Here is a 20484-nt window from a genome sequence, read left to right as displayed (position 1 = left end):
GTGACTCTCCCAGTACACTATCTTATACACAGACTCTGCGTACACACATGCCTGAGTCAGGAACTCATCTAACTGCTTTAATCTGCAACACACACACACACACACACACACACACACACACACACACAGATTCTGCATCTTTCTGATTAACACCATCATGGCTGCTCACTCACAACTCTGAGTGCACTGGAATGGTTTATCTAACACTTCTAATCTTAATCTTAAAAATGCTCATTACACTTTCACCTCACCAGCATGACTGCTTCACAGTGGCTTTGACCTCAGCAAGATGGCTGCTCATTCTTGGCACTGCCTTCAGAAAGATGGCTTCTCACTTAGGGCTCTGATAGTAAATAAGAACTGGACCTGGCTGAAGTTCCTGACCTCACTAAGATGGCTGCTCCCTGACAGCTTTAACCTCACTAAGATGGCTGCTCCCTGACAGCTTTAACCTCACTAAGATGGCTGCTCCCTGACAGCTTTAACCTCACTAAGATGGCTGCTCCCTGACAGCTTTAACCTCACTAAGATGGCTGCTCCCTGACAGCTTTAACCTCACTAAGATGGCTACTCACAGGCCCTTAACCTCCATCATGGCTTCCTGGCGGCTCATGTGGACGGTCTGCAGTTCTCTGCGCTGCACAGCGTAGTGTCTCTTTTTCTCCAAGACCGTATCGCTGGTATCGCCCAGGCAACGGTCACCAAGGTAACCCAGCACAGCAGGGACAGAGACCGCCAACAGGCCGAGAGAGAACCAGGCCACTAGGAAGAGAAGAACAAGACAAGGAGCAATATTTATACATCCTAACAGTATGTTATGTATCTGTCAATCCTGGTGAAGGCGTGGCCTCGGTGTGTCAGTCACAAGGAAGAAGGCGTGGCCTCAGTGTGTCAGTCACAAGGAAGAAGGCGTGGCCTCGGTGTGTCAGTCACAAGGAAGAAGGTGTGGCCTCGGTGTGTCAATCACAAGGAAGAAGGTGTGGCTACTTAATTAATGGTGTCTTTTTGTCTCTCACCTTCACTCAATGTGATGAAGAGGATGTTCAGTAGGATGCAGCAGAAGAGAGAACACAAAGGCATTCTCCACCTACACACACACACACACTGAAAACTTTAGCATAAGTCATCCATGACTCAGTTCTCTATCCAAAATAACTCATTATTAACCCACCCGAGTACGTATCGCAGCACGTCCGCCACATCAGTAACCGGTTCCAGAAAGATGGCCATCCGCTTATAAGAGACCACCATATCAAAGAGGTCAAAGGTCACAGCACGAGGGCCTCCCAGGTCAGATGTGCTGTCCAGGGACGACGTGTCTTTACTGAGCATCCGGCTCGGCTCTGTTCGCTCCCCTGCGGTGGGCGGAGTCTCCTGAATGCCCGTCTGCATCATCGTACTCCGTCACAGTTCTCCCAGTGGACAGCTGCACACAACGCTGTTCAAACGGTTTTACACATCAGGATCACACACACACACACAGATACAGCATAATGTGTTAGTCACTTTGGGAAGGTCATGTGACAGGGTTTTGTGGAAACACAGTCATGTGACGACTTCGTCAGAGACTTACACCGTTACTGTACCCCTTCTGTAGGGCTGTGTAATCAGGTTTTAGTCCATTAGGAATTAACCCGTGTGAAATATGAATCTGCCCTGAACCAGACAGTGTTTCTAAGGTATCTATACAATTATATGATGTAGACCTCATGGACCCTGTCACTTGATTTTTGGAAAAGTTTGGATAGTTAAATTATTGACATTTTGTCCAGACGTGCAAAATATCCAAGGGGTGGGGGGTGGGGGGGGGGGTACAGGCAGTCCAGCTCTGTTTAACAAAACAATGACAGTACATCGCAGTCTATATGAATATCTATATGAATATCTATATGAATATCTATATGAATATGTTTGTTTGTTTGAATCCATCTGCTCATCTCTGAATATTTACTGTTCCATAATACAGCTCCACTGTTTTGTTGGACCTTGGCAACCCCAAATATTCCGTAAAAACTCTGACCCAATTATCAAAGCGAAATAACAACAACAACAACAACAATAATAATAATAATAATAATAATAATAATACGCTCGCTAGTTTGACATTTCTATAAGTAGTCAGTTCCTATTATTAGCTTAGATAGCACCATCCTAGCATCCTCGACGATGCTGTTTATGTTTATTTACCTTTCTTTGTGTTTTCACGCTTCCCAGAGAACTGTGTGAGAGATTAACGATTCTACCGCCATCCAAAATTCTCCGACGAGGTTTTAAAATTTACATCAATCCACTTAATGTCCGGAGTAAACAATGGTTCATTCCGGAGTGCCAAAATCACTTACTTCCGTGTCGCGCAGGATGACGTGTCAATCGCAGAGACCCGGATGAGAGCTTCGCTCAGACCACACAGGCGAACACCGATCGCATCGATTTGACCCTGGATCGATTTTTCCAGCTTTTCGCTTTTCGTGTAGATGTTTTCCAGACTGGATACTGGATGACCCATTGTTTAAATTAATTTGTCATTAATGACAAAGGTCCTAGCATGTGCAGATTTAAAGGTGTAATAGTCGATAGTTTTCATTTATTTGCAAGTACAAATAATGTGGGAAAATATCCACGGGGTATAACATCCATCCATTTTCTACACCACTTATCCTTCAGGGTAGTGGGGATCCTATCCCAGGGAGCATTGGGCACAAGGCGAGGTACAATCAGGGTGCCAATCCATTGCAGGGCACAATCACATACACACTCACACACCATGGAAAATTTGGACATGCCAAACTTTTGCCTCACACCTCCAGGGTCGGGGGTTCGATTCCCACCGTGGCCCTGTGTGTGCGGAGTTTGCATGTTCTCCCCGTGCTGCGGGGGTTTCCTCCAGGTACTCCGGTTTCCTCCCCCAGTCCAAAGACATGCATGGTAGGCTGATTGGCGTGTCCAAAGTGTCCGTAGTGTATGAATGGGTGTGTGAGTGTGTATGTGATTGTGCCCTGTGATGGATTGGTACCCTGTCCAGGGTGTACCCTGCCTAGTGCCCCATGCTTCCTGTGATAGGCTCCAGGTTTCCCTGTGACCCTGTAGGATAAGCAGTATAGAAAATGGATGGATGATTATCAGATTTGTAAATAATTCTCCTTCCCCCTTTATCTTCTGATGTATATATATATATATATATATATATATATATATATATATATATATATATATATATATATATATATTGTATTGCACAGCTGTCGAGTACTTGAGCCTCACAACAAGCATTTCAATGCACAACTGTCCCTGACATTTTGTGCACATGACAAATAAATCTTGAACTTGAACTTGAAATTAGCAAGCACCCAGCACAGCCGGATAATTCTCCTGTGTAGAACAAAAATCACTCTGTGCTTTGATAAAACCTAACAACAAGAAACACAGTCAAATGAGAATTAGCAATGTTGCTCCCTTGCTCGTGTTCACAGTCCTGGACAGGTCTGTAAACACAATCGGTATAAAGCCTTGAGCTGTTTGACTGACTGGCTTTACATGTTGACACAGATATGTATTTTTTTTATTATAAAGGAAAAAGAACAACAAGCGCACCTCTAAACAGTCTCATAAATCGCTGTGAGCTTATATTTTGTGTGCGTATAGAGTTTGTGAGCTTATAGACTAACTTGGCCTTCAAGCAGCCGAATGTCCAAATACGCTTGAAAGTGATGAAGTCCTTGTTGAACCTCCTTGTGTTCTGTGGGCGGAGCTTTGTGTACATGGGCAGGAATGGGGGGGGGCTCAATGAATATAAAAAAGAGTCATCTTTTTTTAATTTAGAAAACAAAATTGATGATAATTTTATTGAAAAGATTCTAAATATTGCTGTTATTATTATTATCATTATTATTATTATTATTAGTAGTAGTAGTAGTAATGCCTTATAATTTAACCTTTGTTTTTTTTATTCTTCTACATATTGTATCTAGTGGAAAATGTTAGACCCCAATTTTATTTATTAGTAACAAAAAGCTTACAAGCTTCTTATTTTTACAGGCTCTTTGGTGTCCTATTCGACAGAGTTGTGTGGAAAATGGTCGTGTGATGACTTCCTCAGCTGATCAGTGACACTCACTGAATCACATGTTCCTATTCTGTAGGTTTCCTTTTCTAAAACAACGTGATTAATGATTAAATCGTTAATGATCCCCGAGTTAATGCAATCATGAGATCATGACCTGCTGACTCACAACCAGCACGAGTGGCGTTCATAAGATTTACACTGACACCACTGGATCACCACCTAGAGGTGCTTCTAGACCTTCTCTTAACTATAAATATCAAATATTCTATATTTAGGGTTAGCACGTTTGCCTCACACCTCCAGGGTTGGGGGTTTGATTCCCACCTCTGCCCTGTGTGTGAGTGGAGTCTGCATGTTTGGGGGGTTTCCTCCCCCAGTCCAAAGACATGCTCTGTAGGCTAATTGGCATGTCTAAATATTCTGTTCTGTGATTGTGCTCTGTGATAGACTGGCACCGGCGGTGTCCCCCGCTCTGTGCCGCGAGTCCCGTGGGCTCCCACAACGCTGTGTAGGGTAACCTTGAAACTTTTAATTAATTTTAATTAATTCTAAATCTGCATACCATGCATATTCACAACTACTGACATTTCAATACATTTCAAGATGTAGAGATGTTTTTAGGTCATTTTTTATTCTTTTTAATTGTTTGGATATTTTTTAAAAACACATTAAAACGGTTTATTATTCTACAGATTATATATATATATATATATATATATATATATATATATATATATATATATATATATATATATATATATTTATTTATTTTTTACTGATAGCAAAAGACTTTTAGCTCAGTTGAAGGACATGGTCAAGAGTTACTTTAAGAAGCCGTACTTTAAATAATATTCCCTTGCACAATGTTTATGGCTTTATAAAAGATCTGCAAACGGTTCCGAAGTTCATCTCTCTTCCCCTGTGAAACATGCCTCTCTGTGTCGACTCCGCGCGCCACTGACGTCAATGAAAATGACACCTTTGTTTTTTTTCCCCTCCTTCGCAGTACACTAACGCGCACCGAGAGCTGCGTTGTGATTGGTCAGAAATGGAACAGGTAGGCGGGATTAATACTTACCCGAGCGCTGTGATTGGCGCTGCGCGTCGCTGAACGTAAGCGGAAGCACTGTGGCGTGAAAAAAAGAATCCTGATCCGCTGACATACAGGACCGAGAAACACTAAACCACACACACACACACACACACACTGAGTTTAATCACTCTCAAACTCACTGATACAGAGGATTGTAAATATCCAGGCGTTTCCGGATGATACCGCAGGGGTTAAGAGGATAGAAATCACCGCTCGGGACACTAAACGGTCTGTGTTTACTTTTCTCTTCTGCGTTGCTGCACTCATTTACCTCTTTTTTTATTTTTTAATTCTCCATAAAGTTTTTCAGAGACCTTAAAAAAAACACTTGTATTTCAATATACGATGCAATTATTTACAAAAATAATCCTGCAATTATGTACAAAAACACGTGACAACGTGCCATGACATAATTTGTCACGTTTGTGTGTGTGTGTGCGCGCGCGCTAAACATTGTTTAATTGTCTCCCTTTTATTACGCGTAATTTATCAACAGTAATAAAGTGCAAGTGGAGGTTACTGGAGATCTAATAATAGCGCAGAGCTGCGCACGTGCCGTCTGCCAGGGTCAGTGCAGCAATACAGATAATTATTTATTATTATTTAAAAAAAAAAAATCTCTGATCAATATTAAATCCGTCACTTAATGATGTCATTGTTGCCTAATGGTTTCTTTTGTCGTTTAGCCAGCGCGTTTCTTATCTCATCTCAGATCTTGGTTTCTTTTTTGCTAACGCACTAGAGCAGCAGCGACTGCAGTCCGTTGTGCGTCGGCGTGACGTCATCACGCAGCGGCGTGACGTTTGCAAAAGAAGTTGGAGTTAGGATTTATTATTTTTTCTCAAATAATATTTGCTGTAGGTTTATTCGCGAGATATATTTGCCCAGGTATATGCATTAATGTGATTTAAAAATAAAACAAAACAAAACAGAATAATCAAATATTTCTCCGTGACGTCACTGCGTAGCTCCATAACGGTTTCCTGCACTAGGATGATTATATATTTAAATCTATAGTCTTAAATATATATATATATACATATATATAATATCCTCAGACAGCATATAGTCTAGTTTAGAATGAATTAATATTCCTGATAAGGGAAGAGAAAAAGTGTTTTAATGAAAAAAAGAAATCTTAATAATGCAAGTTCAGTGTAAATTCCTGTAATTTTCCTGTAATATGAGCTGTACATTAAAGACCCACTCCATTGTTTTTCTTCCTGATCTCTAGCTCAGTCGTCATCGCTGTGTGTGGTGAAAACATGAGTAATAATCCGACTATGACTAGGTCCTAAAGTGCATACAGTTTGGTCGTGTACTGTTTTGATGTACTGTTAGTGTGGTTTGGGACACACCCCAGGATTTACTTCAGTTCTTAAAGTGAAAACTCGAGGTAACATCATTTTGCGGTGAACACTGACAGTTCTGTTTCGCAGGATATACCGAGAGATCAGATAACGCACGCTCTTTGCGTGTAAACAACCTCTGCAGTGTGTTCAGGCTTTTAGAAACTCCAGCTTTCTGGAAGGTAACGGAACATTCCTGCAGATGCAGTGATTTAGACCCTGACCCGTATTTTAACCTCCTCGTTTGTTAGCGTGTTTACGGTAGCTGTAATACTCCCGGGATTGACGGTACGTTTCTACGACACAGTTTGGTGCTGGGAATCTTAACCATCCCGCCATAGCCGTGATCAGATAATCGAAAGCTGCTTAAATAGTGATTGCGTAACACCGCTTTGTTGTGACTTCTTCGGAACAGTGTGCTTGCGTTGACTTTTAGTCACACTTTATGCAGTGATAAAGTACCAGGAACCTTTGGCACCTTTTGAAAACTGGAGTTGTGTTTGTCCTGGTGGGTTGCTGGTTCCGTACCAAAGGTTCCAGTTGAGTGGGTTTTTGTTTTGTTTTAAGATCAGCAACAAGAAATAACAGTATTCAGGGGCGATGCTTCCAGAACTGTTTGCTGCTGATTGGTTACGAGTCTCAAGTCGGGTCAAGCACGACACCGTGTCAGTAAAAACAGTGAAAACGCAATGTTGTGCTTCGGGTATTACTTCCTCGAACTGCACAAAATTACAAACGAAACGAACTGTCACTGATTTAATGTTAACATAAGGTTCAGCTTTGTCGTCATGTCATTTACTATACCAGAGTCTCGCTTGAAGATCCAACGCCAGCTTGCAACCTTCCACTGCCTTCTATAGAGAACTCCTCTTACCTAAAAATCTTTATTCAAGCCCCGTCTTTAACGCTTTGACCCTCAGAGCTGCCTATGGAGGAGGTCGGTGTCAGCGCTGCTGCAGTGCTGCCCGGAGCGCCCCAGCCCACGTTCTGCCGGACCGCCACGGCGTCCGAGCGTCGCACGCGCAAGTCCGGCTCGGCCAACATCTTCCAGGGTGTGAACCTTCGGCAGCTCAGGCGCCTCTTCCACTCGGCGGGGGAGCCAGACGCCGAGCAGAAAGCCAGACAGGTGTGGAGGAACCGGAGAAGGGCCGAAGGAGACGAGGAGGACGGGGACGGAGACGAGGTCGAGGAGGAGGAGGAGGATGAAGGGCTGGCGCGGGCACTGGTGGGGCTCCGGGTGAGAGCGAGGAACCGCAGCGGGATCCGAGCCGAGACGAACAGAGGGGTCCGGGCGTTTGGGCACAGCAGGTCAGAGACACGTGTGGTGGTTGTTCTAGAAGGGTTTTACAAACAAAGCAATAAAATCTCACTCTCTGACCTGATGCCTGGTTGTCAGAGTGAATGTTAAATGTAAAACAGTTTTAAGTGAAAACAAAACCATTTGTCTTCCAGCACCTTTAGTGCTTGGACCCCTAATGGACTCAAAACAAAACTGACTTCTGCTACCTTCTTGCTCTCGTCCATGATTTTCCAGAACGAACGAGCGGACGCCATCCGAGGTCACGGCCGACGACGACGTCACGGCTCGGGGAGCCTGCGGGGGGCAGGCCAAGTCATGTGACCCGGCGGACGACGAAGACGTCTGGGCGACTCGGAGCCGGGACGAGAAAGATCCGGAACGCTACCTGCACCGAATACGACACCGACACCGAAAACTAGATAACTGCATAACCGACACAAAGTAGCTGCGACACTAAACACGAGCCCACCATTAAGGAGCCGAAACGTGATGAACACTATGATGGAGAGACACTACAGAGCTGTTTACTGCTAAATTACTCGTCACGTTGCTGCAACAAACACATTCACTACAGTCCTAAAAACCTCACTGCATTAATTAACACTAATTAATCTAACACTATCGGGCATGTGCTGGTAATCGCTTATACCATATATACCGTATTCATGTTAAAGCAGTACACTACAGGGCAGTGGTGCGTAGTGAAGATGAAGCCCAAACTAAAGACGCTTTATAATTTAAAATGCTTCTCAAAGAAAAATAAGCAAATTGTAGCAAAACCAATGTAATTCCTGCACCTCGGTGCTTGGACCCCTAACAACCTGAAAATGTGTTTTGGTTCCATATTATTATTATTATTATTATTATTATTGTTGTTGTACACAACACTTAGTGCAGCTCTGCTATCAGCACATGCTAACCAGTGTAATACTCCAAATACGCTATTTAAATAAACACCGAGGGCTCGAGGTTGATATTTTCAGGGATTAAAAAAAAAAAAAAAAAATCCAGCCCACCTCGGACCAGCGACAAGAGCATCGCTCGGTGGAGGGACGGCTTCACCGGGCTCGGCCTGGACGTGTAGTCGGAGCTGGAGCGCCTGGTAGTACTTGAGTTAAACGTCGTCATCTTCTGTAGCACGTTAGCAATATACACTCCAACATTCGGAACATGATGATGATGAAGAATATGCATCGAAGAGCAATCACGCATTCTTCCACATTACAGTGTTGATCACTTTTTATAGTGTGCACCGAGATAGAGAGTAAATCAATAGACTCGATGATGATGATGATGATATGCGACATTAGAGTAGTGTAGAAGTAATATCTAGCTTTACTTTAGTTTTTTTTTCTCCTCCGTTGTGGATCGAAATAAAAAAAAAGTGAAAGAAATTCTAATAGCAAATGTAGCTGGCTGTATTTTCCAGACGTTTTAGAAAAAAAAAAAAAGGGTTCTTCGGGAGGTCTTCAGGAGGTTAATGGTTGCATCAGTTGAGACAAAGAACTCAAGATTGCCAAATGTAGCTTTATTATTATTATTATTATTATTATTATTATTATTATTATTATTATTATTAATTAAGAGAAACTATGTTATATAATTCTATTATGCCCATTTTTTGGAGTATTTACAGTAGCTACATTACTCCAGGGATTACGGTAGTTTGCACAATCAAACAACAGGATTTGAGGGAATGTGTTTTAGACACTAATGCATTATGGGTATTCGTCAAGGCTACGTATTTGGTCCGCTATTGTTTTCAGACCGTTATATATTAAGATCAGAGCTGTAGCGAATCAAATTACAGCGACACTAACAGGACAAAAACATTACTGCACTACACCACCAGGGGGACGTAAAGCGATCTCTGACGTATAGTAAATTTACCGCATGACTTATAGTCCGGAAAACACAGCACACGTCTGATATTACAGTAGTACCGTTAGAAAAGCGAGACTTGTTTTTATATTTTAAAACCAGGATTTCTGGTCGTCGACGTAGCCGTATTCTTACATTTATAAACGTAACAATATATTATAACGCCTGGATTGTTTTTTTTATTTTATTTAAAAAGATGTATTTCTACCTTCACTACATGCAGTGTAATTGTTTGTTGTATTTTTGTGTCAAGTTGTGAATTTGTGATGAATGAATCTGCTATTAAAAACAAACAAACAAACAAACAAACAAAGGAAGCTTCCAGAAACATTTCCTGGTCCTGTTGTAGCTTATATTTTCTTGCTAAATTACATTACATACAAATTTATACAGTGCATCGCCATGACATTTTACAGTCAGTTTCTTCATCTCGCTGAAGTAAATACGTCGTTAATTAAAAAAAATGTCTGCTTTTCAGAAACAATTGGGGGGGGGATGGGGAGCATTCCAGTGTTTCTGCACATGCTCAGTTGAGATCAGACAGCCGCATGCGCGTGATATAGGGAAAAATACATAAAGTAAAATAAAACATAGGCAAGGCAGAAGTATGCACCATTCCAGAAGTTTGCGAAGATGTTAAAACAAAAAAAAGGAAGGCGAGAGAGAGAGAGAGAGAGCACAAGAGAAGCTCTACAGAGAAGGATCTGTGGCACGTTTTGTTGTCAGTTTAGTCACACTATTAGGTTAAGTTGTTATGGACATGCAGTTCGTCCTCCACACAGCCAGAGGGCGACAGTGCAGGTGAGGGAGAGCGCTGCAGGGATATGCGCACGTCCATCGCCGGTGTGATTACAGTAAAACACCGCGTGTGTGTGCGCGCGCGTAACTGTGCAGACAGTGTGGCAGGTCAGTGTACCTTTATTAAGGTAACGGTCCTCTTTAAAGAGGAGGAATCACGGATTTGATTCGGGGGAGGGAGAAGGGGGTGAAGGCTAAAAGGAAGCGGTCTTTCTGCTTCTTTCATTCAAGCACGGTCTCTGTTCAGTTCCTTCCCAAATACAGTTCACGAGGAAGAGCAGCACATCTCGGGTTAGCCACGCCCACCGGCACGCATCACCACCACGTGAAAAACGGCCGTCTGCTCTGGAAACTCTGGGTGTAGGACTCGCTGTTGGCACGCTGCGGCGCCCGAGCCGTCTCCACGGTCACGGGGGGCATCTGTACCAGCTGCAGGGGCGATCTGCCGTCCTTCAGGGCCTGGGTCAGGTTCAGGATCTGAGAGGGAACCAGAAACATGCTACAGCACGACCCTTCACGTTTACATGAAAGCACATGAGAAAATACTGTCGACTTTTTGGAGCGCAAGAGCTCGGGATTTCCCCCCTCCGTTTAAAAAATAAAGAGAGCTGCAGAATCCCAGCTCCATCGAACCCGGTCCGACCCGAATCCCTACAGTACAGAGCTCTCACTAATCACCTGTCCACAGAAACTCATCCCCTGAGTCAGATAACAACACGCTCTCCAACCTGAGCCAAAACCCACAGACACTCACACAAACACAGACTGAGAGAGAGACAGATGGATAGACAGAGAGACAGATGGATAAAGAGAGGGAGAGAGACACACAGAGAGAGAGACAGACAGATAGATAAAGAGAGGGAGAGAGGACGACAGACAGATAAAGAGAGGGAGAGAGACAGGGAGAGAGAGACAGATGGATAAAGAGAGGGAGAGAGACAGAGAGAGAGACAGATGGATAAAGAGAAACAGAGAGAGAAAGACAGATGGATAAAGAGAGGGAGAGAGACAGAGAGAGAGAGACAGATGGATAAAGAGAGGGAGAGAGACAGAGAGAGACAGATGGATAAAGAGGGAGCAAGACAGCGAGAGAGAGACAGATGGATAAAGAGAGGGAGAGAGACAGATGGATAAAGAGAGGGAGCGAGACACGGAGAGAGAGACAAATGGATAAAGAGAGAGAGAGAGACAGAAATAGAGAGCATGACTGACCTGTCCTCTCATTACTGAGAGCTGTTTGTGGAACTGGCCTCTGTCAAAACCTGGATCTTTCTGCAGTACACACACACACACACACACACACACACACACACACAGGTTAATGTGGGTAAAAGCAATAGCATGCTTGCCAACACTAACAGTGAAATTTGAATGTCTAATATATTAATAGACTAAACGAATAGTATTCATTCATTTATTATTTGAGATGATGTGTTTTAAATGAATCAGATTAGCGGTATGTAGCCTGAAGGCTGATTTATACTTGCTGTTAACTACGCGTACGCAAGATGGCCGCCACACGTATCCTCCTGCAGTCATTTGCACACCGCGCGTCACTGTGTCCACGATTGACTAAACACAAAAACCTTCTCAGATCGCATACCGCTGCACTATTCTAGGCTGATTTGATGTGAGACACAGATCATGACAACAATCACGACGACGGCAGAAGGTCATAAAGAGAAACAGAGCTCGTCAGTGTGTTTTTAACGTCGCTGGGCATCAAACTGCTAACCGCTACAGCTCGACTTGCACACCTGGTCATTACCAGGCAATCAGGCGTGTAGAAACGAGCACATCGCGCAACCCGTAACCAGACCATCCATTCCGGAGCTTCCGATTTGTTGCTTCATCATGTCAGAACTCATTTGCATAAAATTAGAAAAGTCTCCCCAATTTTGCACTCGGTAGCTCGGTGCGCCTCTTACTGGTGATCAGTGTTTGTGTTTCATCAACGGAGCGAGTGTCGTGTGTGTTTAGAGTCGTCTCACCTTGAAGAGCTCGTACAGGTCCTCCTCCAGGTCTTTGATGAAGTTGGGGTCGAGCAGTTTGGGCAGGACGAGCTCTTTGATCTCCAGAGAGAACGGAACCTTCGCCTGAGCCAGCCACGCCCAGTAGAACGGGTCTACACCGAACAGGAAATACAGACAGAACCTTCTGTGATGTGCTTTTGCTGGAATTTTACATTTGAAAAAGTAAAACTGTGCGGCAAAAAGCAGAGAGCTTTTAAAAACTAAAAATGCGTTTCAAAGAAGTCCCGTTACTGCGACAGGGATTACAATCAGAACTCTTAGACTTAGAGTCTACTCTCAGACTTATTAGAAATATTGTGTGTGTCCTGTAAAATACTGTGTGTGGATGTGTGGGATTAGTCAGCATGTATGCATGTGATTATTCAGTGTGGGATTAGTCAGCATGTCTGCATGTGATTATTCAGTGTGGGATTAGTCAGCACGTTTGGATGTATGTGATTATTCAGTGTGGGCTTAGTCAGCACGTATGGACGTACGTGATTATTCAGTGTGGGATTAGTCAGCACGTTTGGACGTACGTGATTATTCAGTGTGGGATTAGTCAGCACGTATGGACGTACGTGATTATTCAGTGTGGGATTAGTCAGCACGTATGGACGTACGTGATTATTCAGTGTGGGATTAGTCAGCACGTTTGGACGTACGTGATTATTCAGTGTGGGATTAGTCAGCACGTATGGACGTACGTGATTATTCAGTGTGGGATTAGTCAGCACGTTTGGACGTACGTGATTATTCAGTGTGGGATTAGTCAGCACGTATGGACGTACGTGATTATTCAGTGTGGGATTAGTCAGCACGTTTGGACGTACGTGATTATTCAGTGTGGGATTAGTCAGCACGTATGGACGTACGTGATTATTCAGTGTGGGATTAGTCAGCACGTATGGACGTACGTGATTATTCAGTGTGGGATTAGTCAGCACGTATGGATGTACGTGATTATTCGGTGTGGGATTAGTCAGCATGTATGTGATTAGTCAGTGTTCGATTAGTCAGTGTGGTCATGTGCAATTAATCAGCGTGTATGTGTGTGATTAGTCAGTGAGGTGTGATGCATGTGGTGAATGCTGATTTGGTTTACAGGCTCTCCAGGAATCTGGGTGTTTAAGGGGAAACCCCAGGCCGTTATCAATGGCTGCTATTTTAATGATGGGGTCCTTCACCACCACCCAGTCACTGTCCTATAGGGGGGAGAGAGAGAGAGAGAGAGAGAGACACCCCATTCAAAATTTACGTCAATAACAAACATGTTATTTAAAATGTCCGCGTTAAACAGGAAAGAAAAATCTTCACCCTGTTCCCTGATGTGTCCATGGGGCAGTCGTACTTTATGAGCCAGTTGTCGTTGCCTCGATCTGCAGGATTACAGACAACACACCTGTTACAGCGTACAGGGTTTAGTACAATATTCACATGCTCTTATTCGACAACCACGTGTAACCAAGTCTGTGAACAGGAGCACGCACACATCTGTGTTTGATGTAAAAATGTGCATGCGGATGTGTGCCGTGTAGATGATATGCAAATGGGGCGACATTGCGGTTTATGACATGCAAATGCTATTCAGATACAGGACTGCTGGGCAGACTCCGGTTTCTACATGAAAACAAAGAGCACTTAAATAAATAAATAAATAAATCAATCAATCAATGAATCCAGACTCATGTAATTATCTGAAGAAGTGGAAGAGTGTGGACAGATCAAGTGTGATGAATAAATATTTATCCGTTATTATTTACAGTACAGCTGCTGTAGTTACCCGTGTTCCTGATGATGTAATCCAGCACCACGAGTCTCTCGAACTGGAGCTGGAGCTGCCGGTTGTTGTTTTCGGGTAACGGCTCGGTCTCGAACCGCCGCAGCCAGAAATCCGCGTCTTTATAACCGTCTACGAAAAGCTGGAAGGAGCCAACCTGGAGGGGCAAAACCACCAGAGACCATTAAACGTGCGTGAAAGAGTTTTCTCCCTTCCAGCAGGAGACACTATGTGTGTGTGTGTGTGTGTGTGTGTGTGTGTGTGTGTGTGTGAGTGTGTGAGAGAGAGAGAGAGAGAGAGGCTTACCTTAGGCGGCAGGCCGATCCTGTGGAAGCGCTGCCCCACTTTTGGCACTTTCTCCAGAGCGAGTCGCTTCCCCCGAGACTTCACCCTGTCTATGGCACTGTAGTTAAACGTCTCACTCGACAAGTACACCACCTGACACACATACACATACATACACACACACACACACACACACACCTTAGCGTGAATGTGTGTGTACAAGTACACTACCGGAGTACACCTACTGATAGTCTGTGTAGGTATATATATATATATATATATATGATACATATATATATACACATATACACACACACACACACACACAGACCACTGGAGACATGTGTACATGAGTGTGTTCTGCACACCTGCACATGGTGTGTGTGTGAGCGTGAGAGAGAGAGCACTTATTCTGATACCATCAATAGGAAGTGTAAAAAGCTGACTGAAGAGATAAACCATTTAACCACCCCCCTACAGGACCTAGTTCCATTTACCATGCTCTGGTTTCACAAGAGCATGTGCACACACACACACACACACACACACACACACACATATGCTCTCAGTCTGAGCACGTGCTCTCTGTATGTGTGTGTATTAGTGATGTCCGGCTCTTAAATGAATTGTGTGTTTGATTTGATTAAATATATAGTGGTGTGTGTGTGTGTGTGTGTGTGTGTGTGTGTCTGACCCTGGTCCTTGGCACGATGTTGAGCTCCAGTTTCTGGTCCACTAGGCTAGCTCCAGCCTCAGACAGGTAGCCCTGGTTGAGGACGAGGCAGTCTCGGCCAAAGCAGCAGGGACAGCACAGCTTCTGCAGCCACTTGGTCCACTTGGGGTTCAGCTGACCGTACGGTTCCTCGTTCTTCGGCTTGAACACGCCGATGATCTTCTGCGCCCCACAAACAAGCACGTAAGTGAAGTCAATTCTACAATAACGTCTACAAAACATCTACAATGAAGTCTTTTGCAGTGGTGCTTTTACTTCCTTTTTACTTTCACTTCTCCTTTAAAGAAAGGTGTGTCTTGTACACGTCATGTCTTTTTTTTTTTCCTGAACTCAATCCAAAAGATTAAAATGATTCCCTTCTTAAAAAAACCCCCCACAAAATTCCCTGATCCAAGAATCTGGAGCGATTCTGTGCTGCCAGACCTGCTGCAGTACACGTGCTATTTGTTGTCTGATAACGCGAGAACCGGTAATACTCTCCTTTACAGACGGGTGGCTGGAACCATGTCCTCCGTTCTGATTGGTTGGAAATTTGGTGCACACACACACACACACGATCAGGAGAGGTTCAAAAACAACCCGAGCTCATTAACTGTTACCCTCAAGACCAGCGAGACAATTTACCAAACATAAGCCCCACGTCCACGAGCGTCACGTGATTGTGGGCGGGGTTTAGGGCACATACACGACGTGGCGCCTCTGGAACTGACACTAACCACTCTAATCTAATCACTTCTACTAAGGACCCAGTCATGTGGTCATGTGATAGAGATTTCTGATACCACATGAACTAGTAGCTGACTGGACTGATAGTTTTGTACCAAGTGTTTCGTCGGTCGTCCGTGATGCATACCGTGTTATTGCGAAAATATGAAAAGCCCAATGTGAATATTGCAACAGGTTCCAGAAACGTCTCTACAGCACGAGTGAAAACTCCATCTCCGGGTCTTTCCATGATTCAGTGCGAGCTAATTGCAACACCGTGGTTTGGGATTAGTCACTGACCACATGACACTCTGATTTCTCAAAGAGGCTAAATCTTTTTCCACCATTTAAGAATAGGAGGGAGAAAGAGAGAAAGAAGGAAAGAAAGAAGGAAAGAAAGAAAGAAAGAGACAGAGAGAGAGAGATGGAGAAAGAGAGAGACAGAGAAAGGGAGACAAATACAGACAGACAGACAGAAAGAGATGGAGACAGACTGACAGAGAAAAAGTGAGAGATAGACACAGAAACAGAGAGAGAGACAGACAGAGAGAGAGACAGACAGAGAGAGACAGGCAGAGAAACAGAGAGACAGGCAGAGAAACAGAGAGACAGAGAGAGAGAGACAGACAGAAAAACAGAGAGAGACCGACAGAGACAGACAGACAGGGAGACAGACAGGGAGACAGACAGGCAGAGAAACAGAGAGACGGACAGAGAGACAGACAGGCAGAGAAACAGAGAGACAGACAGAGAGACAAACAGAAAAACAGAGAGACAGACAGAGAGACACAGAGAGACAGAGACAGAGGCATTGTGGTTATTTCAGGATTCCTACAGCACCAATCAGCTGCAAGTTTCATATTTCGGCCAATCAGAGAAAGCCTGTCAACCATCAACCAATAGAATCACTGGGCAAACGAAACCCGCATAGCAACAGGAAGCTGATTGGATATTAGCCTCCATTATACAGTTGGGTAGAATGTCAGATTCTCGGGTCAGTTTATCGTTGAAGTTTTTTTGGTATAAAACAATGTTCAGAAGCATGTTTACAGTTTTTCTGGTGTGTGTTTTGAGCAGAGAAAGTTTTCTGCCCCCTTTTATTTGATTCTTTGTCAGATTTCAGGTGCGGGTTTTGTCATGCCATCAGAGATCTGCTGAACAACAGAGAACATAAAGCACAGACGTTCCGCTGAACACGTTACAGATCCACGACACAACGAAATTTACAGAACTATTTCAACATTATCCGCACTTTCACAACATCTCCGCTTTCCTAAACTACTGTAGCGTTTAAAGATCCCGTGTTCTACATCACTTTCGCCTGCCATCCCATTACTGTTACTGTTACTATGACAACCAGCGCAGGCATGCGAGCACACGTGACTACAGTCCGAACAAATCCGATCTGGTCACTTGCAGAGCGGTCACGGAGACGAACAATCAGATTTAGGGAATAAATGAGATTAGCGGTGCCGAGTGAACTGTCAGGAGTGTACTCTGATTTCACACACACACACACACACACACACACACACACACACACACACACACACATTCACTTCCCGCTAAGCTATTACAACATTCCATCCCAGTCGAACACAGAACCTCACACAAGAGCCTTTTACATCACACGTAATACGGTTAGCCGAAGCACCGCAACTCAAATTAGGCTCAGATCAGGAGAGCTCATGCGGCCTTTCGTTAAAGCACGCTTGTTCTAGTTCTAGAGCTGAACACCGGAATTCACACACTCTAGTAGAACCGAACAAAAGAACATTCCAGACAGCTCTAGAACCTCCACCATGTGAGGTTTGGTACTAAACAAAAATAATTCCAGAGTTCCAGAACCTTCAGCACATGAGCTCTTGAACCAAGTTCAGAACAGTTCCAGAATCTGCAACGCACGAGTTCAACAACTGAGCAAAGAAATTCCAGAGAGGTCCAGATCATTCACCGTGCGAGTTCTAGAACTGCATAAAAGAATTCTGGAGTTTGAGAGACCCCACCAAACGTGTACTAGAACAGAACAAATGAACGCTGGAGAGTTCTTGAACCCCCAAAGCACAAGCTATGGAACTGAATAAAAGACATTCTGGACACTTCCAGAACCTTCACCTCGTGAGTTCTGAAGAGTTCCAGAACCTCAACCACACAATTCCTCGGGCTGAACAAAAGAGAATTCAGGATCGTTCCAGAACCTCCACAACGCCAGCACTGAAACTGAACAAAAGTAATTCCAACGATTTCCAGAATCTCGACCTCGTGAGTTCTAGAACTGAACAAGACAATTCTGGAGAGTTCCAGAACATCCGTTACATGAATCCCAGAAGAACTGTGGAGAGCTCCTGAACCCGACTGAGTCTGGAGTGAAAGAGAGAAGTGAAATAGTCAGACACACGACCGTTTATCAGGAAACTGCTCCGGTCAATAAAAGCTAATGCATTAACTCTCTCTTCCTTCCTTTGTTTGCTCGGTTAAGTTCAATCAGGGGTCAAAGTTTATGGAAGAATGCTTTGTATCTCTGAGGTGGAAACAGCTCTTTGCAGAACGATCCGCTCCATGGCGAGGCCGACCTGCTGCACGTGACATCGATTTACATTCCTCTGTAACGCTTCGACGTCTAATAAACGCCCGCAACCGGGTTTACAGCTAATGAGAGAAGGAGAACTGGGTCACATCAGACTTCCTCTCAGACTGAAACATGCGGCGACGTCGAGTACGGAAGAAAAACCAAGACTGCGATCTGTTCAGAACCCAGAAACACTTCCGTGTCCCTCACTAATCAGCACAGGACCGTAAACTGACGGTTCTAATGATCTCCATGTGACTTCACGACATAACTGAGGCTTCCGATTAGAGGAACATAAAATTTACAGCAACATCACTTCCAGGCTCCATTGCATTTTGAGAATCATTTTGAGCAATACATGAACAAACGAAAAAGTCCAGTGTTACATGAGTGTCTCTCTCTCTCTCTCTCTCTCTCTCTCTCTCTCTCACAGACACACACAAAATCCCACAAACCTAAAAACTTCACTGCAAAGGTTGAGCTGATACTGAACATCATTGCATCATAAAATATAAGAACCAATCAGGTTCCAGTATGCAAATGAAGCCCATGCAACACCACTTTTCCTTATACATACCATACATCCAAAAGAATCAACAAACAGATGAATCGAACATCTTCATTTGGCTAACCTGCGTGCATAAAAGTACCGTATGGAACTGTGCAGTAGTCTACGGTTCGGTTCAGTTCGGAGCGAATTCTTTAAACCTACAATTATAAGCCCCGCCCACAATTCACAAATCATTCTACCTTCAAGATCTTTAAATATTTACGTATTTCCTATCTGTACAGAAAGATCACTGTAGCCACTGCTTATTATTAGCCTTTGTACTAGATGTAAACAAATAATCCCACAATGCACTGCACGAGGTTAGACAACAGATGATCCATCATACACTCACTGGTTAGTAATGACACAGAAGATTGTCAGTGAGAAAAATAAAACTAACAAACTATGGGATGAACTCCAAAACGTTTTAAAATTCAATACGTGGTGAAGCTGGGACATCCGGGACCCTGTGTGACGTCACTGCCACGGTGATGCAGCAACCTGTAAAGCCTAAAAGGTCGTATAAATAAAGCTGACCCGGAAGTGATTCATTAAAGAGGTTAAGATAAACGTGTGTTTTCCCCTTCCTAACGCCTCACCCCTTGAGAGTCTTTGACGAAGTAGCTCCCGCTGGAGCCCTGGTAGATCCGCTCGGGGTAGAGCCCCTCCTCGATGGCTTTCTCCGCCTTGCGGATGATCTCCCTGAACTCGGGATCCTCCGGAAACTCGTTCCTGTGTTCCCGCGGAGAAACACCCCGGTCCCGGTCTCGCTCCAACAGCGGCTGCCTCTCCCGGCTGCGTCCGGGACTCCCCGCCGGGACGCGGATCACCGTGCCCGGCGCGCCACCAAATCCGCCCCGGGGACTCGCCGGCTCTGCGGGGAAAGCACCGAAGTCGGCGGAATCGCGCAGAGGAGACACGAGCGGACTCGTTTCATCCATGGCGGAGGAGAGGGAAATGAGAAGAGAGAGAAAACAGGACGGAGCGGCGCCTGTTCGCGTTTTAATGAAAGCAACGAAGAAGCTCCTCAAACTAAACAAGTCTGCTGACCAGCAGCTTCCGGGTGGAGGCGGGGCTTGGCGGGCGAGCGAATCAGCGCGCGCGCACGAGCGGCTGTTTCTGGACGTGCGTCTCCATTGGTTACAAAGGCACCGCCCACCTTCAGACACGTGACAAAAACACAAGCTCCATCATAACAGCCTTCATGAATAAACATTTTGTTTTTAACCGCTATTTCTTATTTTATTTCGGTCTCTTGTTACATATTTCAGTTACGTATTTGGGCAAAAATTAAATAAAATACATTTTAGATTGATTAGATCAACAATAATAGATATTTAAATGTGGATAAATAAATATAACAATA

General features: G+C 44.2%; 3 protein-coding genes across 6 annotated transcripts in view; 1 reads left to right on the top strand and 2 right to left on the bottom strand.

Annotated features, from left to right (window-relative positions):
* The window catches only part of zfyve27 (zinc finger, FYVE domain containing 27), a 10479-nt gene extending 8110 nt beyond the window's left edge, over positions 1-2369 (bottom strand). For all 4 annotated transcript variants that reach the window (XM_053615797.1, XM_053615795.1, XM_053615796.1 and 1 more), the window contains exons 1-5: positions 2188-2369; positions 1172-1438; positions 1017-1087; positions 576-762; positions 1-82 (exon numbers count right to left, since the gene is read on the bottom strand). The exon at positions 1-82 is cut by the window's left edge and continues 14 nt beyond it. In XM_053615797.1, coding sequence (XP_053471772.1) covers positions 1-82; positions 576-762; positions 1017-1087; positions 1172-1395 — 564 coding nt within the window. In that variant the 5' untranslated portion in view covers positions 1396-1438; positions 2188-2369. The remainder of the gene's footprint in view (positions 83-575; positions 763-1016; positions 1088-1171; positions 1439-2187) is intronic.
* Positions 2370-5188: 2819 nt separating this feature from the next.
* avpi1 (arginine vasopressin induced 1) lies at positions 5189-9999 on the top strand. Its single transcript, XM_053615663.1, has 3 exons — positions 5189-5384; positions 7426-7813; positions 8040-9999. The coding sequence occupies exons 2-3, from the start codon at positions 7434-7436 to the stop codon at positions 8248-8250; spliced, it is 591 nt and encodes a 196-aa protein (XP_053471638.1). The 5' UTR covers positions 5189-5384; positions 7426-7433; the 3' UTR covers positions 8251-9999.
* A 17-nt stretch (positions 10000-10016) lies between these two features.
* pi4k2a (phosphatidylinositol 4-kinase type 2 alpha) lies at positions 10017-20230 on the bottom strand. Its single transcript, XM_053615661.1, has 9 exons — positions 19718-20230; positions 15256-15456; positions 14583-14714; positions 14280-14433; positions 13814-13875; positions 13602-13701; positions 12476-12609; positions 11697-11756; positions 10017-10961 (listed from the first exon to the last, which is right to left on the bottom strand). Exons 1-9 carry the CDS (start codon positions 20057-20059, stop codon positions 10800-10802), a joined length of 1347 nt encoding a protein of 448 aa, XP_053471636.1. The 5' UTR covers positions 20060-20230; the 3' UTR covers positions 10017-10799.
* Positions 20231-20484: the final 254 nt, after the last annotated feature.

The sequence above is a fragment of the Ictalurus furcatus genome, chromosome 26 (genome assembly GCF_023375685.1).
Source record: "Ictalurus furcatus strain D&B chromosome 26, Billie_1.0, whole genome shotgun sequence".
Classification (NCBI taxonomy): Eukaryota; Metazoa; Chordata; class Actinopteri; order Siluriformes; family Ictaluridae; genus Ictalurus; species Ictalurus furcatus.
The sequence above is the reverse complement of the archived record's forward strand: the minus strand, read 5'-3'. Positions and strand labels throughout refer to the sequence as shown.

Bases quoted from the DNA above. Each gene is read 5' to 3' on its own strand.
- avpi1 (XM_053615663.1), top strand. From the start codon at position 7,434: ATGGAGGAGGTCGGTGTCAGCGCTGCTGCAGTGCTGCCCGGAGCGCCC. The intron at 7,814-8,039 runs GTCAGAGACACG...ATGATTTTCCAG, and splicing joins CGGGCGTTTGGGCACAGCAG to AACGAACGAGCGGACGCCAT.
- pi4k2a (XM_053615661.1), bottom strand. From the start codon at position 20,059: ATGGATGAAACGAGTCCGCTCGTGTCTCCTCTGCGCGATTCCGCCGAC. The intron at 14,715-15,255 runs GTCAGACACACA...TATGTGTGTCAG, and splicing joins ACATCGTGCCAAGGACCAGG to GTGGTGTACTTGTCGAGTGA. The intron at 14,434-14,582 runs GTAAGCCTCTCT...TTGCCCCTCCAG, and splicing joins GGATCGGCCTGCCGCCTAAG to GTTGGCTCCTTCCAGCTTTT.